Raw genomic sequence first — 20,141 nt, 5'->3', positions numbered from 1 at the left:
CAGCAACAGGCTTGGTTTCCTTTGAGGCATCTCTCCTTGGCCAGCAAATGGCAGCCCTCTTGGTGTCCCTTCACATAGTTGTCTGCACATACACTCCTGGTGTCTCTTTGTGTGTCTAATTTCTTCCTCGGATAAGGTCACCTCCTCTTATAAGCTGGCTTAAAACTTAACATTCAAAAAACTAAGATCATGGCATCTAATCCCATCATTAACGGCAAATAGATGGGGAAAAAGTGGAAACAGTGTCAGACTTTATTTTCTTGGGCTCCAAAATCACTGCAGAGGGTGACTGCAGCCACCAAATTAAAAGACACTTGCTCCTTGGAAAAACATCTAGACAGCATATTAAAAAGCCGAGGCATCACCTGGCTAACAAAAGGCTACATAGTCAAAGCTATGGTTTTTCCAATAGTCATGTAAAGATGAGAGTTGAACCACAAAGAAGGCTGAGCACCAAAGAATTAATGCTTCCAAATTGTGGTGCTACAGAAGATTCTTCAGAGTCCCTTGGACAGCAAGATGAAACCAGTTAATCCTAAAGGAAATCAACACTGAATATTCATTGAAAGGACTGATGCTGAAGCTGAAACTCCAATACTTTGGACACCTGATGCAAAGAGGTGACTTACTGCAAAAGACCCTGATGCTGGCAAAGATTGAGGGCAAGAGGAGAAGGGGGTGACAGAGGTTGAGATGGTTAGATAGCATCATTGATGCAATGGGCATGAGTTTGAGATAATGGGAGATACTGAAGGACAGGAACCCTAGTGTGCTATAGTTCATGGGGCCACAAAGAATGGGACACAACCTACGGAATGAATAACAACAACCAACGTAAGGACACAAATTAGATTGGATGAGGAACCACTCAAATGACCTTATTTTAACTTAATCAGCTCTTTCAAGCCTTATTTCCAATTAAGTTGGAAACACAATATAGTTGTGTTTTGAGGTATGGCGAAGTAAGCCTTCAACATATAAATTTGGGTAGGTGGACAAAAGTCAGCACATAACACATGGTAACACTGTATATGTGAGGATCTTGTATATCTCCCCTACAGATCCAATGGAAAAAAAAATGAAAATATAATCTCTTCCAGATTCCAAAGTAGGAAGAGCCACTAGACCATTCAGGTATGATGTAAATCAAATCCCTTACAATTAAACAGTGGAGGTGACAACTAGATTCAAGGGATTAGATCCAATAGACAAAGTGCCTGAAGAACTATGGACAGAGGTTCATGCCACTTTACAGGAGGCAGTGATCTGTTCAGTTCAGTACAGTCACTCAGTCATGTCCGACTCTTTGCGACCCCATGGACTACAGCACGCCAGGCCTCCCTGTCCATCACAACTCCTGGAGTTTACTCAAACTCATGTGCATAGAGACAATAGTGCCTTCCAACCATCTCATCCTCTGTTGTCCCCTTCTCCTCCCTCCTTCAATCTTCCCCAGCATCAGGGTCTTTTCAAATGAGTCATCTCTTCACATCAGGTGGCCAAAGTATTAGAGTTTCTGCTTCAACATCAGTCCTTCCAATTCAGGACTGCTTTCCTTTAGGATGGGCTAGATGGATCTCCTTGCAATCCAAGGGACTCCCAAGTCTTAGAAGGCCTTAAAAATAGCTGATAAAGGAAGAGAAGCTCAAGGCAAAGGAGAAAAGGAAAGATGTACCCATTTGAATGCAGAGTCCCAAAGAATAGCAAGGAGAGATAAGAAAGCCTTCCTTGGTGATCAGTGTAAATAAATAGAAGAAAGCAATAGAATGGGAAAGACTTTTTTGAAGAGAATGAGAGATAGCAAGGGAACATTTCAAGCAAAGATGGGCTCAATAAAGGACAGAAATGGTATGGACCTAACAGAAGCAGAAGATATTAAGAAGAGGTGGCAAGAATACACAGAAGAACTATGCATAAAAGATCTTCATGACCCAGATAATCACAATGGTGTGATTACTCACCTAGAGCCAGATGTCCTGGAGTGTGAAGTCAAGTGGGCCTTGGGAAGCATCACTACGAACAAAGCTAGTGGAAGTGATGGATTTTCAGTTGAGCTATCTCAAACCCTGAAAGATGATGCTGTGAAAGTGTTGCATTCAATATGCCAGCAAATTTGGAAAACTCAGCAATGGCCACAGAATTGGAAAAGGTCAGTTTTCATTCCAATCCCAAAGAAAGGCAATACCAAAGAGTGTTCAGACTACTGCACAATTGCACTCATCTCACACGCTAGCAAAGTAATGCTCAAAATACCCCAAGCCAGGCCTCAACAGTATGTGAACTGTGAAATTCCAGATGTCCAAGCTGGATATAAAAAAGGCAGAGGAACCAGAGATCAAACTGCCAACATCTGTTGGATCAAACTGCCAACATCCATTGGATCATCGATAAAGCAAGAGAGTTCCAGAAAAACATCTGCTTCTGCTTTATTGACTATGCCAAAGCCTTTGACTGTGTAGGTAACAACAAACTCTGGAATATTCTTAAAGGGATAGGAATAGCAGACCGCCTGACCTGCCTGCTTAGAAATCTGCATACAGATCAAGAAGCAACAGTTAGAACTGGACATGGAACATCAGACTGGTTCCAAATTGGGAAGGGAGTACATAAAGGCTGTATATTGTCACCCTGCTTATTTAACTTACATGCAGAGAATATCATGAGAAATGCTGGGCTGGATGAAGCGCAAGCTGGAATCAAGATTGCTGGGAGAAATATCAATAACCTCAGATATGCAGATGACACCACCCTTATGGCAGAAAGTGAAGAAGAACTAAAGAGCCTCTTGATGAAAGTGAAAGAGAAGAGTGAAAAAGTTGGCTTAAAGCTCAACATTCAGAAAACTAAGATCATGGCATCTGGTCCCATCACTTCATGGCAAATAGATGAGGAAACAGTGTCAGACTTTATTTTTGGGGGCTGCAAAATCACTGCAGATGGTGACTGCAGCCATGAAATTAAAAGATGCTTGCTCCTTGAAAGAAAAGCTATGACCAACCTGAACAGCATTTTCAAAAGCAGAGACATTAATTTGCCAACAAAAGTCCATCTAGGCAAACTATTTTTATTTCCAGCAGACATGTATGGATGTGAGAGCTGGGCTATAAAGAAGGCTGAGCACCAAGAATTGATGCTTTTGAACTGTGATGTTGGAGAAGACCCTTGAGAGTCCCTTGAAGAGCAAGGAGATCCAACCAGTCCATTCTAAAGGATATCAGCCCAGAATATTCATTGAAAGGACTGATACTGAAGCTGAAACTCCAATAGTTTGGCCACCTGATGCAAAGAACTGACTCATTGGAAAAAACTCTGCTGCTGGGAAAGATGGAAGGTGGGAGGAGGAGGGGATGACAGAGGATGGATGGCATCACCAACTCAATGGACATGAGTTACAGTAAGCTCCGGGATGGGTGATGGACAGGGAAGCCTGGTGTGCTGCAGTCCATGGGGTCACAAAGAGTTGGACACAACTGAGCATCTGAACTGAGCTGATTCCACATTCACATTAATATGTAGTTATGAATGTAATTTTCACCTAAAATTCCTGTTGAAGCCCCACTCACAATATGGCCGTATTTGGAGATAGAACCTTTAAGATAATTAGAGTTAAATGAGGTCAAAATCAGACCTTAATTCAATAAGACTGGTGTCCTTACATTAAGAGAAGGACACATCAGGTATGTGTGAACACAGAGGAAAGCTATGTGAGAACATAGCAAGAAGACAGCCATCTGTAAGCCAAGAGGCGAGGCTTCAGCAGAAACCAAATCTGCCAATTCCTTGATCTTGGACTTGATCTTGATCTCACAGCCTCCAGAACTGTGAGAAAATAGATTTCTATTATTGAAGCCATTCAATCTGTGGTATTTTGTTATGGAACCCCTAGAAAATAAACATAGCCCTTTATTCATAATGCCTCAGAATTACTGTTTAGTAATTTTGATAAGATCATGAAAGTCAGTTTCAAAAAACTGACTAACATTCAACCCCAATCATTTTACAAATATATATTACCAATGCTTTATTTTAATACGGTAGCAGGTTTACTGACCAGGCGTCCCTGGTGGCACAAATGATAAAGAATCTGCCTATAATGCAAGAGACCTAGGTTCAAGGCATGGCAACCAACTCCAGTATTTTTGTCTGCAGAATCCCCGTGGACAGAGGAGCCTGGCAGGTTGTAATACATGAGATCGCAAAGAGTCAGACACGCCTGAGCAACTAAGCAAACTTACTGACCAGTTAATTCAATTTGAAAGCCCTAGGAAATCTAGCCTGTAAACAGATTATGAAAATATTTTCATAGATCTTCAGAGTATACTAATCTATCATTTGCCACTGATATCTTCAATCCATGTGTGTAACAACCCCTGACAATGTCTTGCTGTTCAAAGAGTGGTCTATATTAATACTGTTAAAACAACAACAACAAAAAATATGTCAGTGAGGAAGAGACTGGCCAGTCAGGCAAAGTATAGGAGAAGGATAGTCTCAGGAAAGATGCCTTCGACAGAAACCTTAGTAAGTTGAGCCTTTGTACCTCCTTGCGGTTGAAACGGCTGAATCAGGCTATCTAGCAGTGACTAAACATTACAGTCATACAGTATACAGCCTCATTTTAATTTTCATGCTTGCAAACAACTCTGTGATGACTTACCTTTGGTTTTGTATGCAAGGAAAGAATGCAGTGTTGTAGACATTTATTTTTATAGCTCATTTTTGTGTATTCATTTTCAGCTGATGATCAGTAATGTGAATCAGAGTTATAGATCAAATCTCAGCAAGCAGACATGTCAATCTCTGAACCTGGAAGGATCCCATGACAGATGCTATAGTTACAATCCTTTGTAGCTCAATCGGTAATGAATCTGCCTGCAATGCAGGAGACCTAGGTTTCATTAATGGATGGAGAAGATCCCCTGAAGAAGGAAATGGCAATCCACTCCAGTATCCTTGCCTGGAGAATCCCATGGACAGAGGAGCCTACCAGGCTACAGTCCATTGGGTCACAAGAGTCGGACATGACTTAGCAAATAAACCACCATACATATATATACACACACACACAGTATATATATACTGCATATACATATATATGTAGTATTTATCTTCCTACTAATTAACAAGGTTGACTCAGCAGTTTGGGAGCTGAAGGTGTAAATCTTCATTCATTGCTCCAATGGAAAACATTGCAGAAGTTGCAAGGGTGATTTCCCTTAGACAGAAGGGGTTCAAGAGTATTTGAGTTTACTATGAAGACGTGTACTGTATAATATGTTTCATATGAAATTATATACAGATGAAGTTATGTTTTAAGCTGTAATATTAGTAGCAATAAAATAAAATGAAAAAATTCTGGTTCAAAGGGTTCTGCCAATTCTGTAACCTTTTGGAAATATATTAATCTGTCTAGACCTCAGTATCCTCCTAAGTAAAATTGCACAGTTGAAAGTAACGATATCTGAAGATCCCTTGTAGCTCAGGAAACGCATGAACCTCTGATCCTCTTTTCCGTTGTGTTTTTCTAAGTGCCATTGAAATGATTTAGCTAAATCCTGAGTCAGGAGGTTTATCTCATTACGTTTTTATTTAAGTTGAGGTGTATGTAGTTATAAAACCAGCGTATGACAGATGATGTTTCATAAGTTGTATGTTATTTGCACAGCTGGTATTCCAGAAAAAGAAATCTCTTCAACTATGTTTATTTTCATCTGTGTTCACAGGAAGTTCAACACAATTGCCAGCTTCACAGAATATCATTTTGTGCAGATGATAAAACTGACAAGAGGATATTCACTTTCATATGCAAAGATTCCGAGTCAAATAAACATTTGTGCTATGTATTTGACAGCGAAAAGTGTGTAAGTATGCCAGATGTTTTAGGGTGGTTTGCTCTACTTTGCAAGCCAGGAATTCTCTTGTTTCCGGCATTAGTAAAATATTTAGAAATGAATAAGTTCTGCAAATACTTAACTTCACTAATAGATTCTTCCTGTCATGAGAATATGCTTCAGGATTTCATCCCTAACTAAATTTCACGTTAATGGGCACAAGCTTGCATGCAATTTTCTTTCTTTAGAATGTCATCCTTATGTCATATGTTTACCTGTCTTATAATCACTTGACTTGAAATTTTAAACTCAAATACAATTTAGTTTTATGCATATAATGCAAAGGAGTAATGATAAAGCAAAGTATTTTTTCAGGAATGTCATGGATCTGATGAAAATAAATATTTTAAACTGTAGGAAATGAAATTTGTATGGCGCCTCAAAAAAAAAAATATCTCTGATACTTTAAAACTCTGGTTCTTGATTTTTATTATTCAGAAAACTTTATATAATGAAATGTGATAGAATTGTGTGTATGTGTGCGTATGTGAGTGATTGAGCTGGGGAATATAATCTAAAGTTCTTAGCAAGTAACAGCAATTAGGATATTCCAAAGTTAAGCTCTCTGACAATTCTTTAATCATCTGGAATTCTTAAGGAAAACCCATATCTTAACTATATGCATAAGCTAATACTAATCCTGTTATAAAGTGTAATATGTGAATTCCAAGCACAGATTGTAGCCATTGATAGCTTTAAACGAGAAAGAACATTTAATCTCAACAACAAGATTGCCTTAGACAGGAAGAAATTTAGTTTATTTATTGTTCATTTTATCATACTGTCAAAATAGAAGGGAATAATATTGTTATCACTATAATATATTTCTTTGATTTCAGTATGTGGGCTTCTTAAAAACAAATACATTTTTATCGTCCATGTAACTCCTGCATCAGGTGAAAAATAGATACTCAATGAATTTTTTCCTTTAAAAAGGCTATGTGGATAAATTGACAAAAGGTAGAGCAAGTTAGTATCTCTGTCTTTTAAACTATAGTTCCTTAAATAAGCAAACTACTGTGCTAACCTATTTGGCATCATAACATGTATCAAAAATTTGATGAATATTATGAAATATCTATCAGAATACTATACTTATTTGTTTAAGACAATGTTATGTGAACTATATGGCATTTTGTATGAAATTAAAAAGTTCTATTTGAAATGTATCCTATTGAATAAATGCCATATATTTAATTTCCAGGTACTTCTTAACCATGATTACTTGCAGGTGTTTTCTCTGTGATTGAGAAGATTAAAGTTGATACTTGTTGAATATCTTCTACATGTAAGATATTATAACCTTTTACCACTTATGACAAACAGTAAATTAAATTGTCCTTCTTTCTAGCCTTACATATAGAAATAAATTTCCTTAGGATTTTTTGAAATATTCATAACCCAAGTTCTTTATAAATACTAGTCTTTTTATAATTTTATGTCACATTTTACCTTTCTTTGATGACCAAACTTGTTACATGATTATTAAAACAAACACTTGCCAGAATTCCCCATTGTTTTCAAAGTACAAACTATATTTCTATCTGATCATAATTTTTTGTAATCGATTTCCAAAATTTCACTTCCTTGACCCATTATTCCTCTCTTGATAAGGCATATTAGCTTTCTTTATTCTTGAAGGTTGAAAATATTTTCTTGAAGCCTACACCAGTGGCTCCAAACCATTAGTGTGCATGATTTCTACATTATGATTGACAGCAGGAGCAAAAAAATGCTTTCTGATAGGATTCTAAATGAATATATAGAAAATATGTAGGGCAAGTATCTGTTGAGTCTTCGAAAAAGTGAGGTATTTCCAGAAAAACATCTACTTCTGCTTTATTGACTATGCCAAAGCCTTTGACTGTGTGGATCACAACAAACTGGGGAAAATTCTACAAGAGATGGGAATAGACCACCTCACCTGCCTCTTGAGAAATCTGTATGCAGGTCAAGAAGCAACAGTTAGAACTAGACATGGAAAAACAGACTGGTTCCAAATCGGGAAAATAGTATGTCAAGGCTGTATATTGTTACCCTGCTTATTTAATTTATATGCAGAGTACATCATGAGAAATGCTAGACTGGATGAAGCACAAGCTGGAATCAAGATTGCCAGGAGAAATATCAATAACCTCAGTTATACAGATGACACCACACTTATGGCAGAAAGTGAAGAAGAACTAAAGAGCCTCTTGATGAAAGTGAAAGAGGAGAGTGAAAAAGTTGGCTTAAAGCTCAATATTCAGAAAACTAAGATCATGGGATCTGGTCCCATCACTTCATGGCAGATAGAGGGGAAATAATGGAAACAGTGACAAGCTATTTTGAGGGGGCTCCAAAATCACTGTAGATGGTGACTGCAGCCAAATACATTTTTATCGTCCATGTAACTCCTGCATCAGGTGAAAAATAGATACTCAATGAATTTTTTCCTTTAAAAAGGCTATGTGGATAAATTGACAAAAGGTAGAGCAAGTTAGTATCTCTGTCTTTTAAACTATAGTTCCTTAAATAAGCAAACTACTGTGCTAACCTATTTGGCATCATAACATGTATCAAAAATTTGATGAATATTATGAAATATCTGTCAGAATACTTTGGAAGAAAACAAACAGCATATTAAAAAGCAGAGACATTACTTTGCCAACAAAGATCTGTCTAGTCAAAGCTTTGGTTTTTCCAGTGGTCATGTATGGATGTGAGAGTTGGACTATAAAGAAAGCTGAGCACCAAAGTGTGGATGCTTTGAACTGTGATGTTGAAGAAGTCTCTTGAGAGTCCCTTGGACTGCAAGGAGATACAACCAGTCCATCCTAAAGGAAATCAGTCCTGAATATTCATTGGTAGGACTGATGCTGAAGCTGAAACTCCAATACTTTGGCCACCTGATGTGAAGAACTGACTTATGCAAAAAGACCCTGATACTGGAAAGATTAAAGGTGGGAGGAGAAGGGGACGGCAGAGGATGAGATGGTTGGATGGTATCACTGACTCAATGGTCATGGGGTTTGAGTAAACTCCAGGAGTTGGTGATGAACAGGGAGCCCTGGTGTGCTGCAGTCCATGGGATTGCAAAGTGTCAGACATGACTGAGTGAGCTGAACTGAACTGAACTGAAGGCAAGTATATTATGAACAGAGAAAGTTAAAGGCATATAAATGAAGGTAAGGTTTCTACACCTTTCAAACTGGAAAAATGACAGCACTAGTAGACTGAGATAAGTTGTATAGATATAATATGAATCCCAGAGCAACCACTAAAAAACCTATAAAATGGGATACATTTAAAAATACATTGGCCCCAGTGAATGTGTTAATATCAGAAGAAATACACTTCAAAGTAAAGAAAATTATACAAAGGAGGCAATATTTAATAATAAAAAGCTCATACTACCAAGAAAACAGCAATCTTAAATTTGCATTGCCAAATCACAGAGCTGCAAAATTAAAGAAATAAAAACTGATAGAAATGAAAAGAAATATAGGGTCAATAGGCAAATACACAGTTATATTGACTATTTCACCACCACTTTTCTTAAAATTAATGGAACAACTAGGCAACAAATCATTAAGAATATAGGATCACTCAACGGCATCGTCAACTGATGGAATAAACCAAGGGGAATTTAATTCAACAAAAGCAGGTTGCACATTGTTTTCAAGTGCCAAAGAAACAAGTACCAAAATAGACTCTATCTCGGGCTGTAAGACAAATCTCAGAAGTGTAAAAGAGTAGAAATTATTAAGCAAGTGCTTTTCAACAACAAAGAAATCAACCTAAAAGTGAAGAATAGAAAGATTTTATGAAAGGCTTCAAAAACTTGGAAGTTTTGTTTATCCATATGTCAGAAAGGGCATCGAGTTTGTAAACACTCTGTAGGTCAAAGAGGAATCTTCAAAGAAAGAATCTTAAATGTGTGAACTATATAGAAATGAAATAGAACATATCAGTATTTATGTGATACAGCTAAAGCAGTTCTGGGAGATAAATTTAAAGCAAGTTAATATATTTAAAAGCAGAACACTTCAAATCAGTAATCTAAGCTGCCAGCTCAAGTACTTAGAAAAACAGATTATCAAATTAAAGTAAGCAGAAGGATGAAAATAAGAAAGAGAAGAGAAGAAATTAATGAAATCAAAAACAAAACCAATTGAGAAAATCAATGACACAAAGAGCTGTTTCTTTAAAAGATCATAAGAGTAACAAAATTTCAGTTAACATTAGTAAAGCAAAAAGAAACAAATTACCAATATCAGACATTAAACAGGGATTTCACTGAAGAACCTCCAGATATCAAAAAATATTAAGAGGATGCTATAATCAACTGTGTACACATAAATTTGACAACATAGAAGAATTAATTTATCAAAAACAAAAGTGACTGACTACCTAATATTGGATAATTTGAATAGCCTTGTAACTGTAAAGGAAATTGAATTTATAATTTCAAACTTACTAAAGTAGAAATCTGCCTACTCCTAGATAGTTTTACTGAAAGAATCCATAAATGCTTAAAGAGGAGTTAACATTGTTCTGCACAAGCTATTCCAAATAACAGAAGTGAGAGAGCTCCTAAAATTCATTTTTATGAAAGTTTTATTTTTCAGACACCAAAGCAGGTAAAGATAGTGCAAAAAAGGAAACTACAGACCAATAACCCTCAGGAATATGGATGCAAATATTTCTAACAGAATATTAAATATAATTCAGCAATATATTATACACCAAGACCAAGTAGAACTTGTTCCTGGGATGTAAGTCTTATTCAGCATCAAAAATCCAATAATATAATCAGTCATATTAACAGGTTAATGAACTAAAGTCTATGATCCTATCAGCCAACGTTTTAAAAAATGTTTGAAAATAATCGACACCCATTCATGGTTAAAAATCTCAAAAAATAGGAATAGAAGGAAACTTCTTTTACTTGTAGGATTTGGGTGTTTGTTTTTGCTATCTGATTCGTACATATATAACCAAAATGTTTTTGTTCTAAACAGACAATGTGAAACCATTAAGAATATGTCATTACTGTCATAAATTTGTGGATATGATTTTAGATGAATATTAATAGTTTGCATTACATAATGTTTATGGCAACAAATAAATTCTAATATAGAACATTGTGTTTCTTGTAAAGTTAATATCATTAATATTTAACATTATTATTGGTAAAATGATCTTGATGACCTGGCTAATCACAATGGTGTGATCACTCATCTAGAGCCAGACGTCCTGGAATGTGAAGTCAAGTGGGCCTTAGAAAGCATCACTGCGAACAAAGCTAGTGGAGGTGATGGCATTCCAGTTGAGCTATTTCAAATCCTGAAAGATGATGCTGTGAAAGTGCTGCACTCAATATGCCAGCAAATCTGGAAAACTCAGCAGTGGTCACAGGACTGGAAAAGGTCAGTTTTCATTCCAATCCCAAAGAAAAGCAATTCCAAAGAATGCTCAAACTACCACTCAGTTTCACTCATCTCACATTCTAATAAAGTGATGCTCAAAATTCTCCAAGCCAGGCTTCAGCAATACGTGAACCATGAACTCCCTGATGTTCAAGCTGATTTTAGAAAAGGCAGAGGAACCAGAGATCAAATTGCCAACATCCGCTGGATCATGGAAAAAGCAAGAGAGTTCCAGAAAAACATCTATTTCTGCTTTATTGACTATGCCAAAGCCTTTGACTGTGTAGATCACAACACACTGGGGAAAATTCAACAAGAGATGGGAATACCAGAACACCTGACCTGCCTCTTGAGAAATCTGTATGCAGGTCAGGAAGCACCAGTTAGAACTGGCCATGGAACAACAGACTGGTTCCAAATAGGAAAAGGAGTCCGTCAAGGCTGTATATTGTCACCCTGCTTATTTAACTTCTATGCAGAATACATCATGAGAAACGCTGGGCTGGAAGAAGCACAAGCTGGAATCAAGATTGCTGGGAGAAATATTAATAACCTCAGATATGCAGATGACACCACCCTTATGGCAGAAAGTGAAGAGGAACTGAAAAGCCTCTTGATGAAAATGAAAGAGGAGAGTGAAAAAGTTGGCCTAAAGCTCAACATTCAGAAAACGAAGATCATGGCATCTGGTCCCATCACTCCATGGGAAATAGATTGGGAATACAGTGGAAACAGTGTCAGACTTTATTTTTGGGCTCCAAAATCACCACAGATGGTGACTGCAGCCATGAAATTAAAAAACACTTACTCCTTGGAAGAAAAGTTATGACCAACCTAGATAGCATATTCAAAAGCTGAGACATTACTTTGCCGACTAAGTTCCGTCTAGTCAAGGCTATGTTTTTTCCTGTTGTCATGTATGGATGCGAGAGTTGAACTGTGAAGAAGGCTGAGCGCCGAAGAATTGATGCTTTTGAACTGTGGTGTTGGAGAAGACTCTTGAGACTCCCTTGGACTGCAAGGAGATCCAACCAGTCCATTCTGAAGGAGATCAGCCCTGGGATTTCTTTGGAAGGAATGATGCTAAAGCTGAAGCTCCACTACTTTGGCCACTTCATGAGAAGAGCTGACTCATTGGAAAAGACTCTGATGCTGGGAGGGATTGGGGGCAGGAGGAGAAGGGGACGACAGAGGATGAGATGGCTGGATGGCATCACTGACTCGATGGATGTGAGTCTGAGTAAATTCTGGGAGTTGGTGATGGACAGGGAGGCCTGGCGTGCTGCGATTCATGGGGTTGCAAAGAGTCGGACACGGCTGAGCGACTGAACTGAACTGAACTGAAGGTTGTTATTATTTATGTGAGATAATGCATATTAACTCCAAATAGACTGCTGACTTAAAGATGCGTATTGTTATCACTAGAGCAATCCACTGAAAAGTAATTCAAACATCTATAGTTAAAAACCTATAGAGAAAATGAAATGGAAAACTATTTTTTTTTTTTTATGAAAAAGCAGGCAAAGAAAAGAAATGGAAAAGCAAATGGACCAAGTAGAAAATAAAGAGCGATGTAAATATACAGACTAAATACACCAATCAAAGGCTGAGATTATCAGGCAGGATTTTTAAAACATACAACTGTTTGATCACTAGAAGACACACATTTAAAATACAAAATGATGTGTGTGTGCCCAGTCCCTCAGTGACTGACTCTTTGCGACTCCGTGGACTGTAGCCCGTCAGTGTCCTCCATCCATGAGATTTCCCATGCAAGAATGCTGGTGTGGGTTGCCTTTCCCCCTCCAAGGGATCTTCCCCATGCAAAGATTAAACCCGTGTCTCTTGAGTCAGCTACATTGGAAGGTAGATGCATTACCTCTAGTGCCAAGTATAGGTAAAAAACAGAAGATTGAGTAAACAGATGCAGTGCAAACCTTAAGTGTGTGAATGTTGGTGTGTCTATACGCATGTCATAAAGGTGATTTCAAGGCAAGAATCTTATCAGACATCAAGAGAGACAGCCTACAGTGATTAAAAAACCAATGTGTTTCATTTAATAACATTACTTTTTAAGAAATAAAGCAAAACATTTAATAATTACAAGAAGAAAAAGACAAATTGACATCTGTAGTCATCAATCTTAATGCCATTTTTAGCAATTGACAGACGAAATAGAAAAAAATCAATAAAGCTACAAAAATGTTATCCGCCAATTTGATCTAAGTGACATGAATAGAACACTCTCCCAAATGACAGCAGAGTATACTTTTTTTAGTGTAAGTAGAATATTTACAAAGATGCATAATATCTTGTACCTTACTATAAGACAATGAATTTCAAAATTGAAAATATTGCAAAGTATATTCTCTGGCCACAAACTGTCAAAGTGTTTTAAATCAAACACTCTGCATAACAGTAGCTCCAAAAAACGTCTCAAGGGATGTTAGATTATTTTTATCTGAATAACAACAAAATATGACACATCAAAATTAGTAAAAATTTGTAAAAAAAAAACAGTTAAAGGGATATATATAACTTTTTCTATGAGAAAAGATAAAATGATTAAAAATAATCTCTTGACCTTCAGAAGTTAGATAAACAAATTTAAACCAAATAGAAAGTAATAATAATAATAAAGAATAGGATTAATGACATTGAAACAGAAAACAGTAAAGAACACTGATAAAGTCAAAAGTTGTTTCTTTGATAAGGATAATAGAATTAGCAAGCCTCTAAAAAGACAGATCTCGGAGAAGGCAATGGCACCCCACTCCAGTACTCTTGCCTGGAAAATCCCATGGACGGGGTAGCCTGGTGGGCTGCAGTCCATGGTGTCGCGAACAGTCGGACACAACTGAGTAACTTCACTTTCACTCTTCACTTTGATGCATTGGAGAAGGAAATGGCAACCCACTCCAGTGTTAAGAGAAAGGACAAATTACCAGTTTCAGAAGCAAAAAATTTAGGTGCAGATCCTACAGTATTTAAAAGAATAGAAAGAGAGGATAGAGAGAAATATTATGTAACTATTATGCCAGTAAATTTAGCATGTAAGATAAAATTGATGAATATTTGAAAAACTTGATTTACTGAAACTGAAGAAAAAACAAATCTGAATATATATATAATGAAATATTTTTTTAAAAATCTCTTGACAAGTAAAATATAAGAGCCAAATAGTTTAACTAAGTTCTATTAAAAAAAAAATTTTATCACATAGATGCAAAAAAAGCACAAGATTCAATCCAATTGATGATAAAATTCATAATAGCCTAGGATTAGAAGGGACATTTCTTATTCCAGTAAGGATGTTAAAAATCCTATGAATGGATTATATTCATTCATATGAATGAATATATTAATGGATGATATTACTGGAATATATTAATGGATGATGAAATAAATGGTGAATTATTGAGTGCTTTCCCTTGAGACTGGGAACAGGCTAAGTGCTTATTCTAACTATGGCTGTTTAGTTTAGCATGATATTAGATGTCTTATCTGGTTAATAGTTAGGAAAAGAAACAGAAGGCATAAATACTGGGAAAAAGAGAAGTAAAACTATCCCTTTCACAGATATAATTTTTTACCAAAAAAAAAAAAGTCCCATGAAATCTACAAATTACTATTACTATGAAACAATATTAGTCGCAGGATACAGGTTAATGTACAAGAATTAATTGTTTCTATCTATCCAAATCAAAGATTGAGGGCAGGAAGAGAAGGGGACGACAGAGGATGAGATGGTTGGATGGCATCACTGACTCAATGGACATGGGTTTGAGTGGACTCCGGGAGTTGGTGATGGACGGGGGGGCCTGGCATGCTGCAGTTCATGGGGTCACAAGAAGTTGGACACGACTGAGCGACTGAACTGAACTGATCCAAATCCTAAAAGCTAAGATCATGGCATCCAGTCCCATCACTCTGCTGACAAAGGCCCATATAGTCAAAGCTATGATTATTTTCAGTAGTCATGTACAGATGTGAGTGTTGGACCATCAAGAAGGCTGAGCACTGAAAAATTGATGCTTTCAAATTGTGGTGCTGAAGAAGACTCTGGAGAGTCCCTTGGACAGCACGAGATCAAACCAGTCAATCCTAAAGGAAACCAAACTTGAATATTCATTGGAAGGACTGATGCTGAAACTCCAATATTTTGGTCACCTGATGCAAAGAGCTAACTCACTAGAAAAGACCCTGATGCTGGGAAAGATTGAGGGCAGGAGGAGAAGTGGAATGACAGAGGATAAGATGGTTGAATAGCATCATCAATTCAATAGACATGCATTTGAGCAAACTTTGGGAGATACTCAAGGACAGATAATGGGAGAGAGATACCATATTAATAGGTTTGAAGGCTTAATTTAGTTAAGTGGTCAATTTCAACAAATCTATTCAGTACAATTCTTGTGAAAATCACAATGGGAATTTTGGTAGAAATAGAAAAGTTATTTTTAATATGGTAATAGAAAACAGTGTAGACAGAAAAATTATTCTTGAAAGAAAAGACCAAAGTTGGAAGACACATTTACCTAATTTCACAATGTATTTCAAATAAACCATTTCAGAATCAGGTAATTCTGAAGTGAAGGTGAAATCACTCAGTCATGTCCAACTCTTTACGACCACATGGAGTGTATGGACCCCATGGACCAGGCTCCTCCATCCATGGGATTTTCCAGGCAAGAATACTGGAGTGGATTGCCACTTTCTTCTCCAGGGGATCTTCCTGACCCAGTGATCGAACCCAGGTCTCCTGATATTAACGTAATCACAGATAAATAGTAAACAAACTCTACTGTAGAAAACAGAAGTATCTACACATATGTGGTCAATTGATTTTTCTATAAATGTGAGAAGACAATTTAATGGAGAAAGGATGTCTTTAACAAATGATATTGAAACAACTGGACAAATAATGCTTAACAGCTAATTCATACTTATGCTACATAAAAATACTTTACAATGAATTATAAGTATAAAATTAGAAGCTTTTATAGCCTGCTACAAAAATTTCATTAAACATAGGAGAATCTCTCTATGAACTTTGAATAGAGAGTGATGTCTAAAAATGACCCCAAAAGCACTAAACATAACAGAACAAAAAATAATACATGGGCCTTAATCAATAAATGTTTTCCATTAATCTATAAACAGTATTATAAAGTGTAATGGCAAGTCACCTACATGAATCTGAAAAAGGATTTATGTTCAGAATTTATAAAGAACTAAATATCAAGAATAAAAAGACAGAAAAAAACTTTTAAAAAGATGGGCATGAGACTGTGGTCTACAGGGATTTCATTGTGAATGTATAACAAAGGCTAATGATTACATGAAACTGGGCTAATTGTTCAACAGGGAAATTCAGATTTAATGCATTGTGTTAACTGAGAGAAAAATCAAAACAAGAGGGGATATATGTATTCATATAACTGATTTGCTTTGAAACAGTAGAAACTAACACAACATTGTAAAGCAACAAAACTCCAATAAAAATAAATAAAAATAAGCACATTGTTGTAGTATTACTCATTCAATAAGATGACTAAATTGAAAAGATGTCAGTATCTGATATTGGTGAGAATGTGGAGCAAATACAACACTCTTACTGCTGGTGGGAATATAAGATGGTACAACTACTTTGGAAAGCACTTTGGGAGTTTCTTATAGTGTTAAATGTAGACACATCCTATGATTTAGTAATTTCTTTCTGGATATTTGGAGAAGGAAATGGCAACCCATTCCAGTATTCTTGTCTGGAAAATCCCATGGACGGAGGAGCCTGGTAGGCTATAGTCCATGGGGTCGTGAAGAGTCAGACATGAATGAGCGACTTCACTTTCACTTTCTTCTAGATACTTACCCAGAAATATAAAAACATATGTCCACAAAAAGATTTTACAGGAATATTTGTAACATCTTTATTTGTAACTCAGAACTGAAAACACCACAAACTTCGCTTGATAGACAAACGAAAAAACAATTTGAGATATATTCACTGGTTGGAAAGTAATCAGCAATAAATCATAAATATAAGATCTGAGAAACTAAAGAAGACGAACATAAAAAAATATATAGGATGGCCCACTTTTATAGATACAAAGACAGACAAACTCATCTGTGGTGATAGAAATTAGAGCTCAGTCTACCTGCAATGTAGAAGACACAGAAGACACAAGTTCAATTCCTGGGTCGGGAAGATCCCCTGGAAGAGAGCACGACAGCCCACTCCACTATTCTTGCCTGGAGAATCCCATGGACAAGAGGAGCCTGGTAGGCTACAGTCCATAGCACTGGACAGAATTGGACATGACTGAAGTGACTGAATACTCATGCATAGGTGTAGAAGAGCTTTCAAGGATGTTAGAGATCTTCTATATTTCTAATGATAAGGTGGTTTTATAAGTATGCACATTGTGTTCAAAATACATCTGGTTATATAATTGTGGTCTGTGCATTTAAATCTTTATGCTTCATCCCCTACCCTCAGAAGTCTGAGGCTTGTAGACTCAGATATTCTGAATCTGAATCCAAGTTCTCCTCTAACTAACTATGAGCCTTTAGACAAGTTACACAAAGAATTGCAGTTGCATAAATATTGAGGGGATAATAATCCCCACCTCATAGAGTCATGAAAACCCATGGAGGTAATATATGGTGAACATTTACCGGGGGAGGTAAATGCAGGGGCTTCCCTTGTAGTTCAGTTGGTAAAGAATCTGCCTGCAGTGCAGGAGACCTGAGTTCAGTCACTGGGTTGGGAAGATCCCTTGGAGAAGGAAATGGCAACCCACTCCAGTATCCTTGCCTGAAAAATCCCATGGACAGAGGAGCCTGGTGGACTGCAGTCCATGGGGCTGCAAACATTTAGGTACAACTGAGCAACTAACATAACATACATAACACATGTGATATGTGTACAGTTGTGAAATGAGATGGCATTTAGCTACACATATCACATGCTAGCAAGGTTATGCTCAAAATCCTTCAAGGTAAGCTTCAACAGTGTGTGAACCAAGAACTTCCAGATGTGCAAGCTGGATTTAGACAAAGCAGAGGAACCAGAGGTCAAATTGCCAACATCTGCTGGATCATTGAAAAGCAAGAGAATTCCAAAAAACCATCTACCTCTGCTATGTTGACTATGCTAAAGCTTTCAGCTGTGTGAATCACTACAAACTGTATAAAACTCTTAAGAGATGGGAATACTAGAGCACCTTACCTGCCTCCTGAGAAATCTGTACGCAGGCCAAGAAGCAACGGTTAGAACCTGACATGGAACAACAGACTGGTTCCAAATTGGGAAAGGAGTGCATCAAGGCTGTATATTGTGACCCTGCTTATTTAATTTATATGCAAAGTACATCATGAGAAATGCTGGGCTGGATAAAGCACAAGCTGGAGTCAAGATTGCCAAGAAAAATATCCATAACCTCAGATATGCAGATGATACCACCCTTATGGCAGAAAGTAAAGAGGAACTAAAGAGCCTCTTGATGAAAGTGAAAGAGGAGAGTGAAAAAGCTGACTTAAAACTCAACATTTAAAAAATAAAAATTATGCCATCTGGTCCCATCATTTTGTGACAAATAAATGAGGAAACAGTGGAGACTGTAACAGACTTTATTTTCTTGGGCTCCAAAATCACTGCAGATAGCGACTACAGGCATGAAATTAAAAGTCACTTGCTCCTTGGAAGAAAAACTATGATAAACCTAGACAGCATATTAAAAAGCAGAGACATTACTTTGCTGACAAAGGTCTGTCTAGTCAAAGCTTGTTTTTTCCAGTAGTCACATATGGATGTGCAAGTTGGAACGGAAAGAAAGCTGAGCGCCAAAGAATTGATGCTTTTGAACTGTGGTGTTGCAGAAGACTCCTGAGAGTCTCTTGGACTGCAAGGAGATCCAACAGTCTATCCTAAAGAAAATCAGTCCTGAGTATTCATTGGAAGGACTGATGCTGAAGCTGAAGCTCCAGTGCTTTGGCCACCTGATGCGAAGAGCTGACTCATTTGAAAAGACCCTGATGCTGGGAAAGATTGAGGGCAAGAGGAGAAGGCGATGACAGAGGGTGAGATGGTTGGATGGCACCAGTGACTCAGTGGGCATGAGTTTGTGCAACTCTGGGAGATGGTGAACAACAGGTAAATTTGATGTGCTGCGGTCCATGGGGTTGCAAAGTCGGACACTACTGAGCAACTGACCAACAACAAAAATGCCATCTTAATTAAAAATATATTTCGTACCATAAAAAGTGAATATGGTTTTTAAAAGTTATTATTGTAAACAACCAATAATGAAGTCAGATATTATTAGTGATGAATCAACCATGTTATTTAAATAATTCTCTGTCTTATACACCTTGATTATTTGAGGAAAACACATTGTCTTATTAAGAAGATACATTAAGCTCATTTTAATTTATTCAGTATTATATAGTATTCCTTAGCATAGCTTATTTTCCATCTTTTTTGTAAGACAGTCCTCTTATATAAGTGTAGGCATATATTTTGCATTTTTTAATTCACCAGGTTAGACTCTATAACATTTTTTTTTGTTTAACAGCCTTTGTAAATGAATAGTGAACTACAAAAATAATAATGTCTTAATTAAGTAAGCTTTATTTATAAAACATTTTTAATTTAGATTGCATATAGAAAATAGCAAAATTTTAAGATTTGTAGTAGATTAGTAAAAGCAGGGTATTTACAAGATGTAATATTGCTACCAGTTGTTATGTCATCTGGAGTTCTTACCATTAAATATGAAATATTTGTGATGCTTTAAATCAATTAATGCCTTTACCAAATTTCTTTATAATGTTAATT

General features: G+C 36.8%; 1 protein-coding gene across 1 annotated transcript in view; it reads left to right on the top strand.

The window, feature by feature from the left end:
• Positions 1-20,141, top strand: part of GULP1 (GULP PTB domain containing engulfment adaptor 1) — a 113,490-nt gene that overhangs the window by 57,231 nt on the left and 36,118 nt on the right. Inside the window, exon 5 of the mRNA XM_052635615.1 lies at positions 5,724-5,861. Within this exon, the coding sequence (XP_052491575.1) occupies positions 5,724-5,861 (138 nt within the window). The remainder of the gene's footprint in view (positions 1-5,723; positions 5,862-20,141) is intronic.

This window comes from Budorcas taxicolor, chromosome 2 (assembly GCF_023091745.1).
Source record: "Budorcas taxicolor isolate Tak-1 chromosome 2, Takin1.1, whole genome shotgun sequence".
Lineage (NCBI taxonomy): Eukaryota > Metazoa > Chordata > Mammalia > Artiodactyla > Bovidae > Budorcas > Budorcas taxicolor.
The sequence above is the reverse complement of the archived record's forward strand: the minus strand, read 5'-3'. Positions and strand labels throughout refer to the sequence as shown.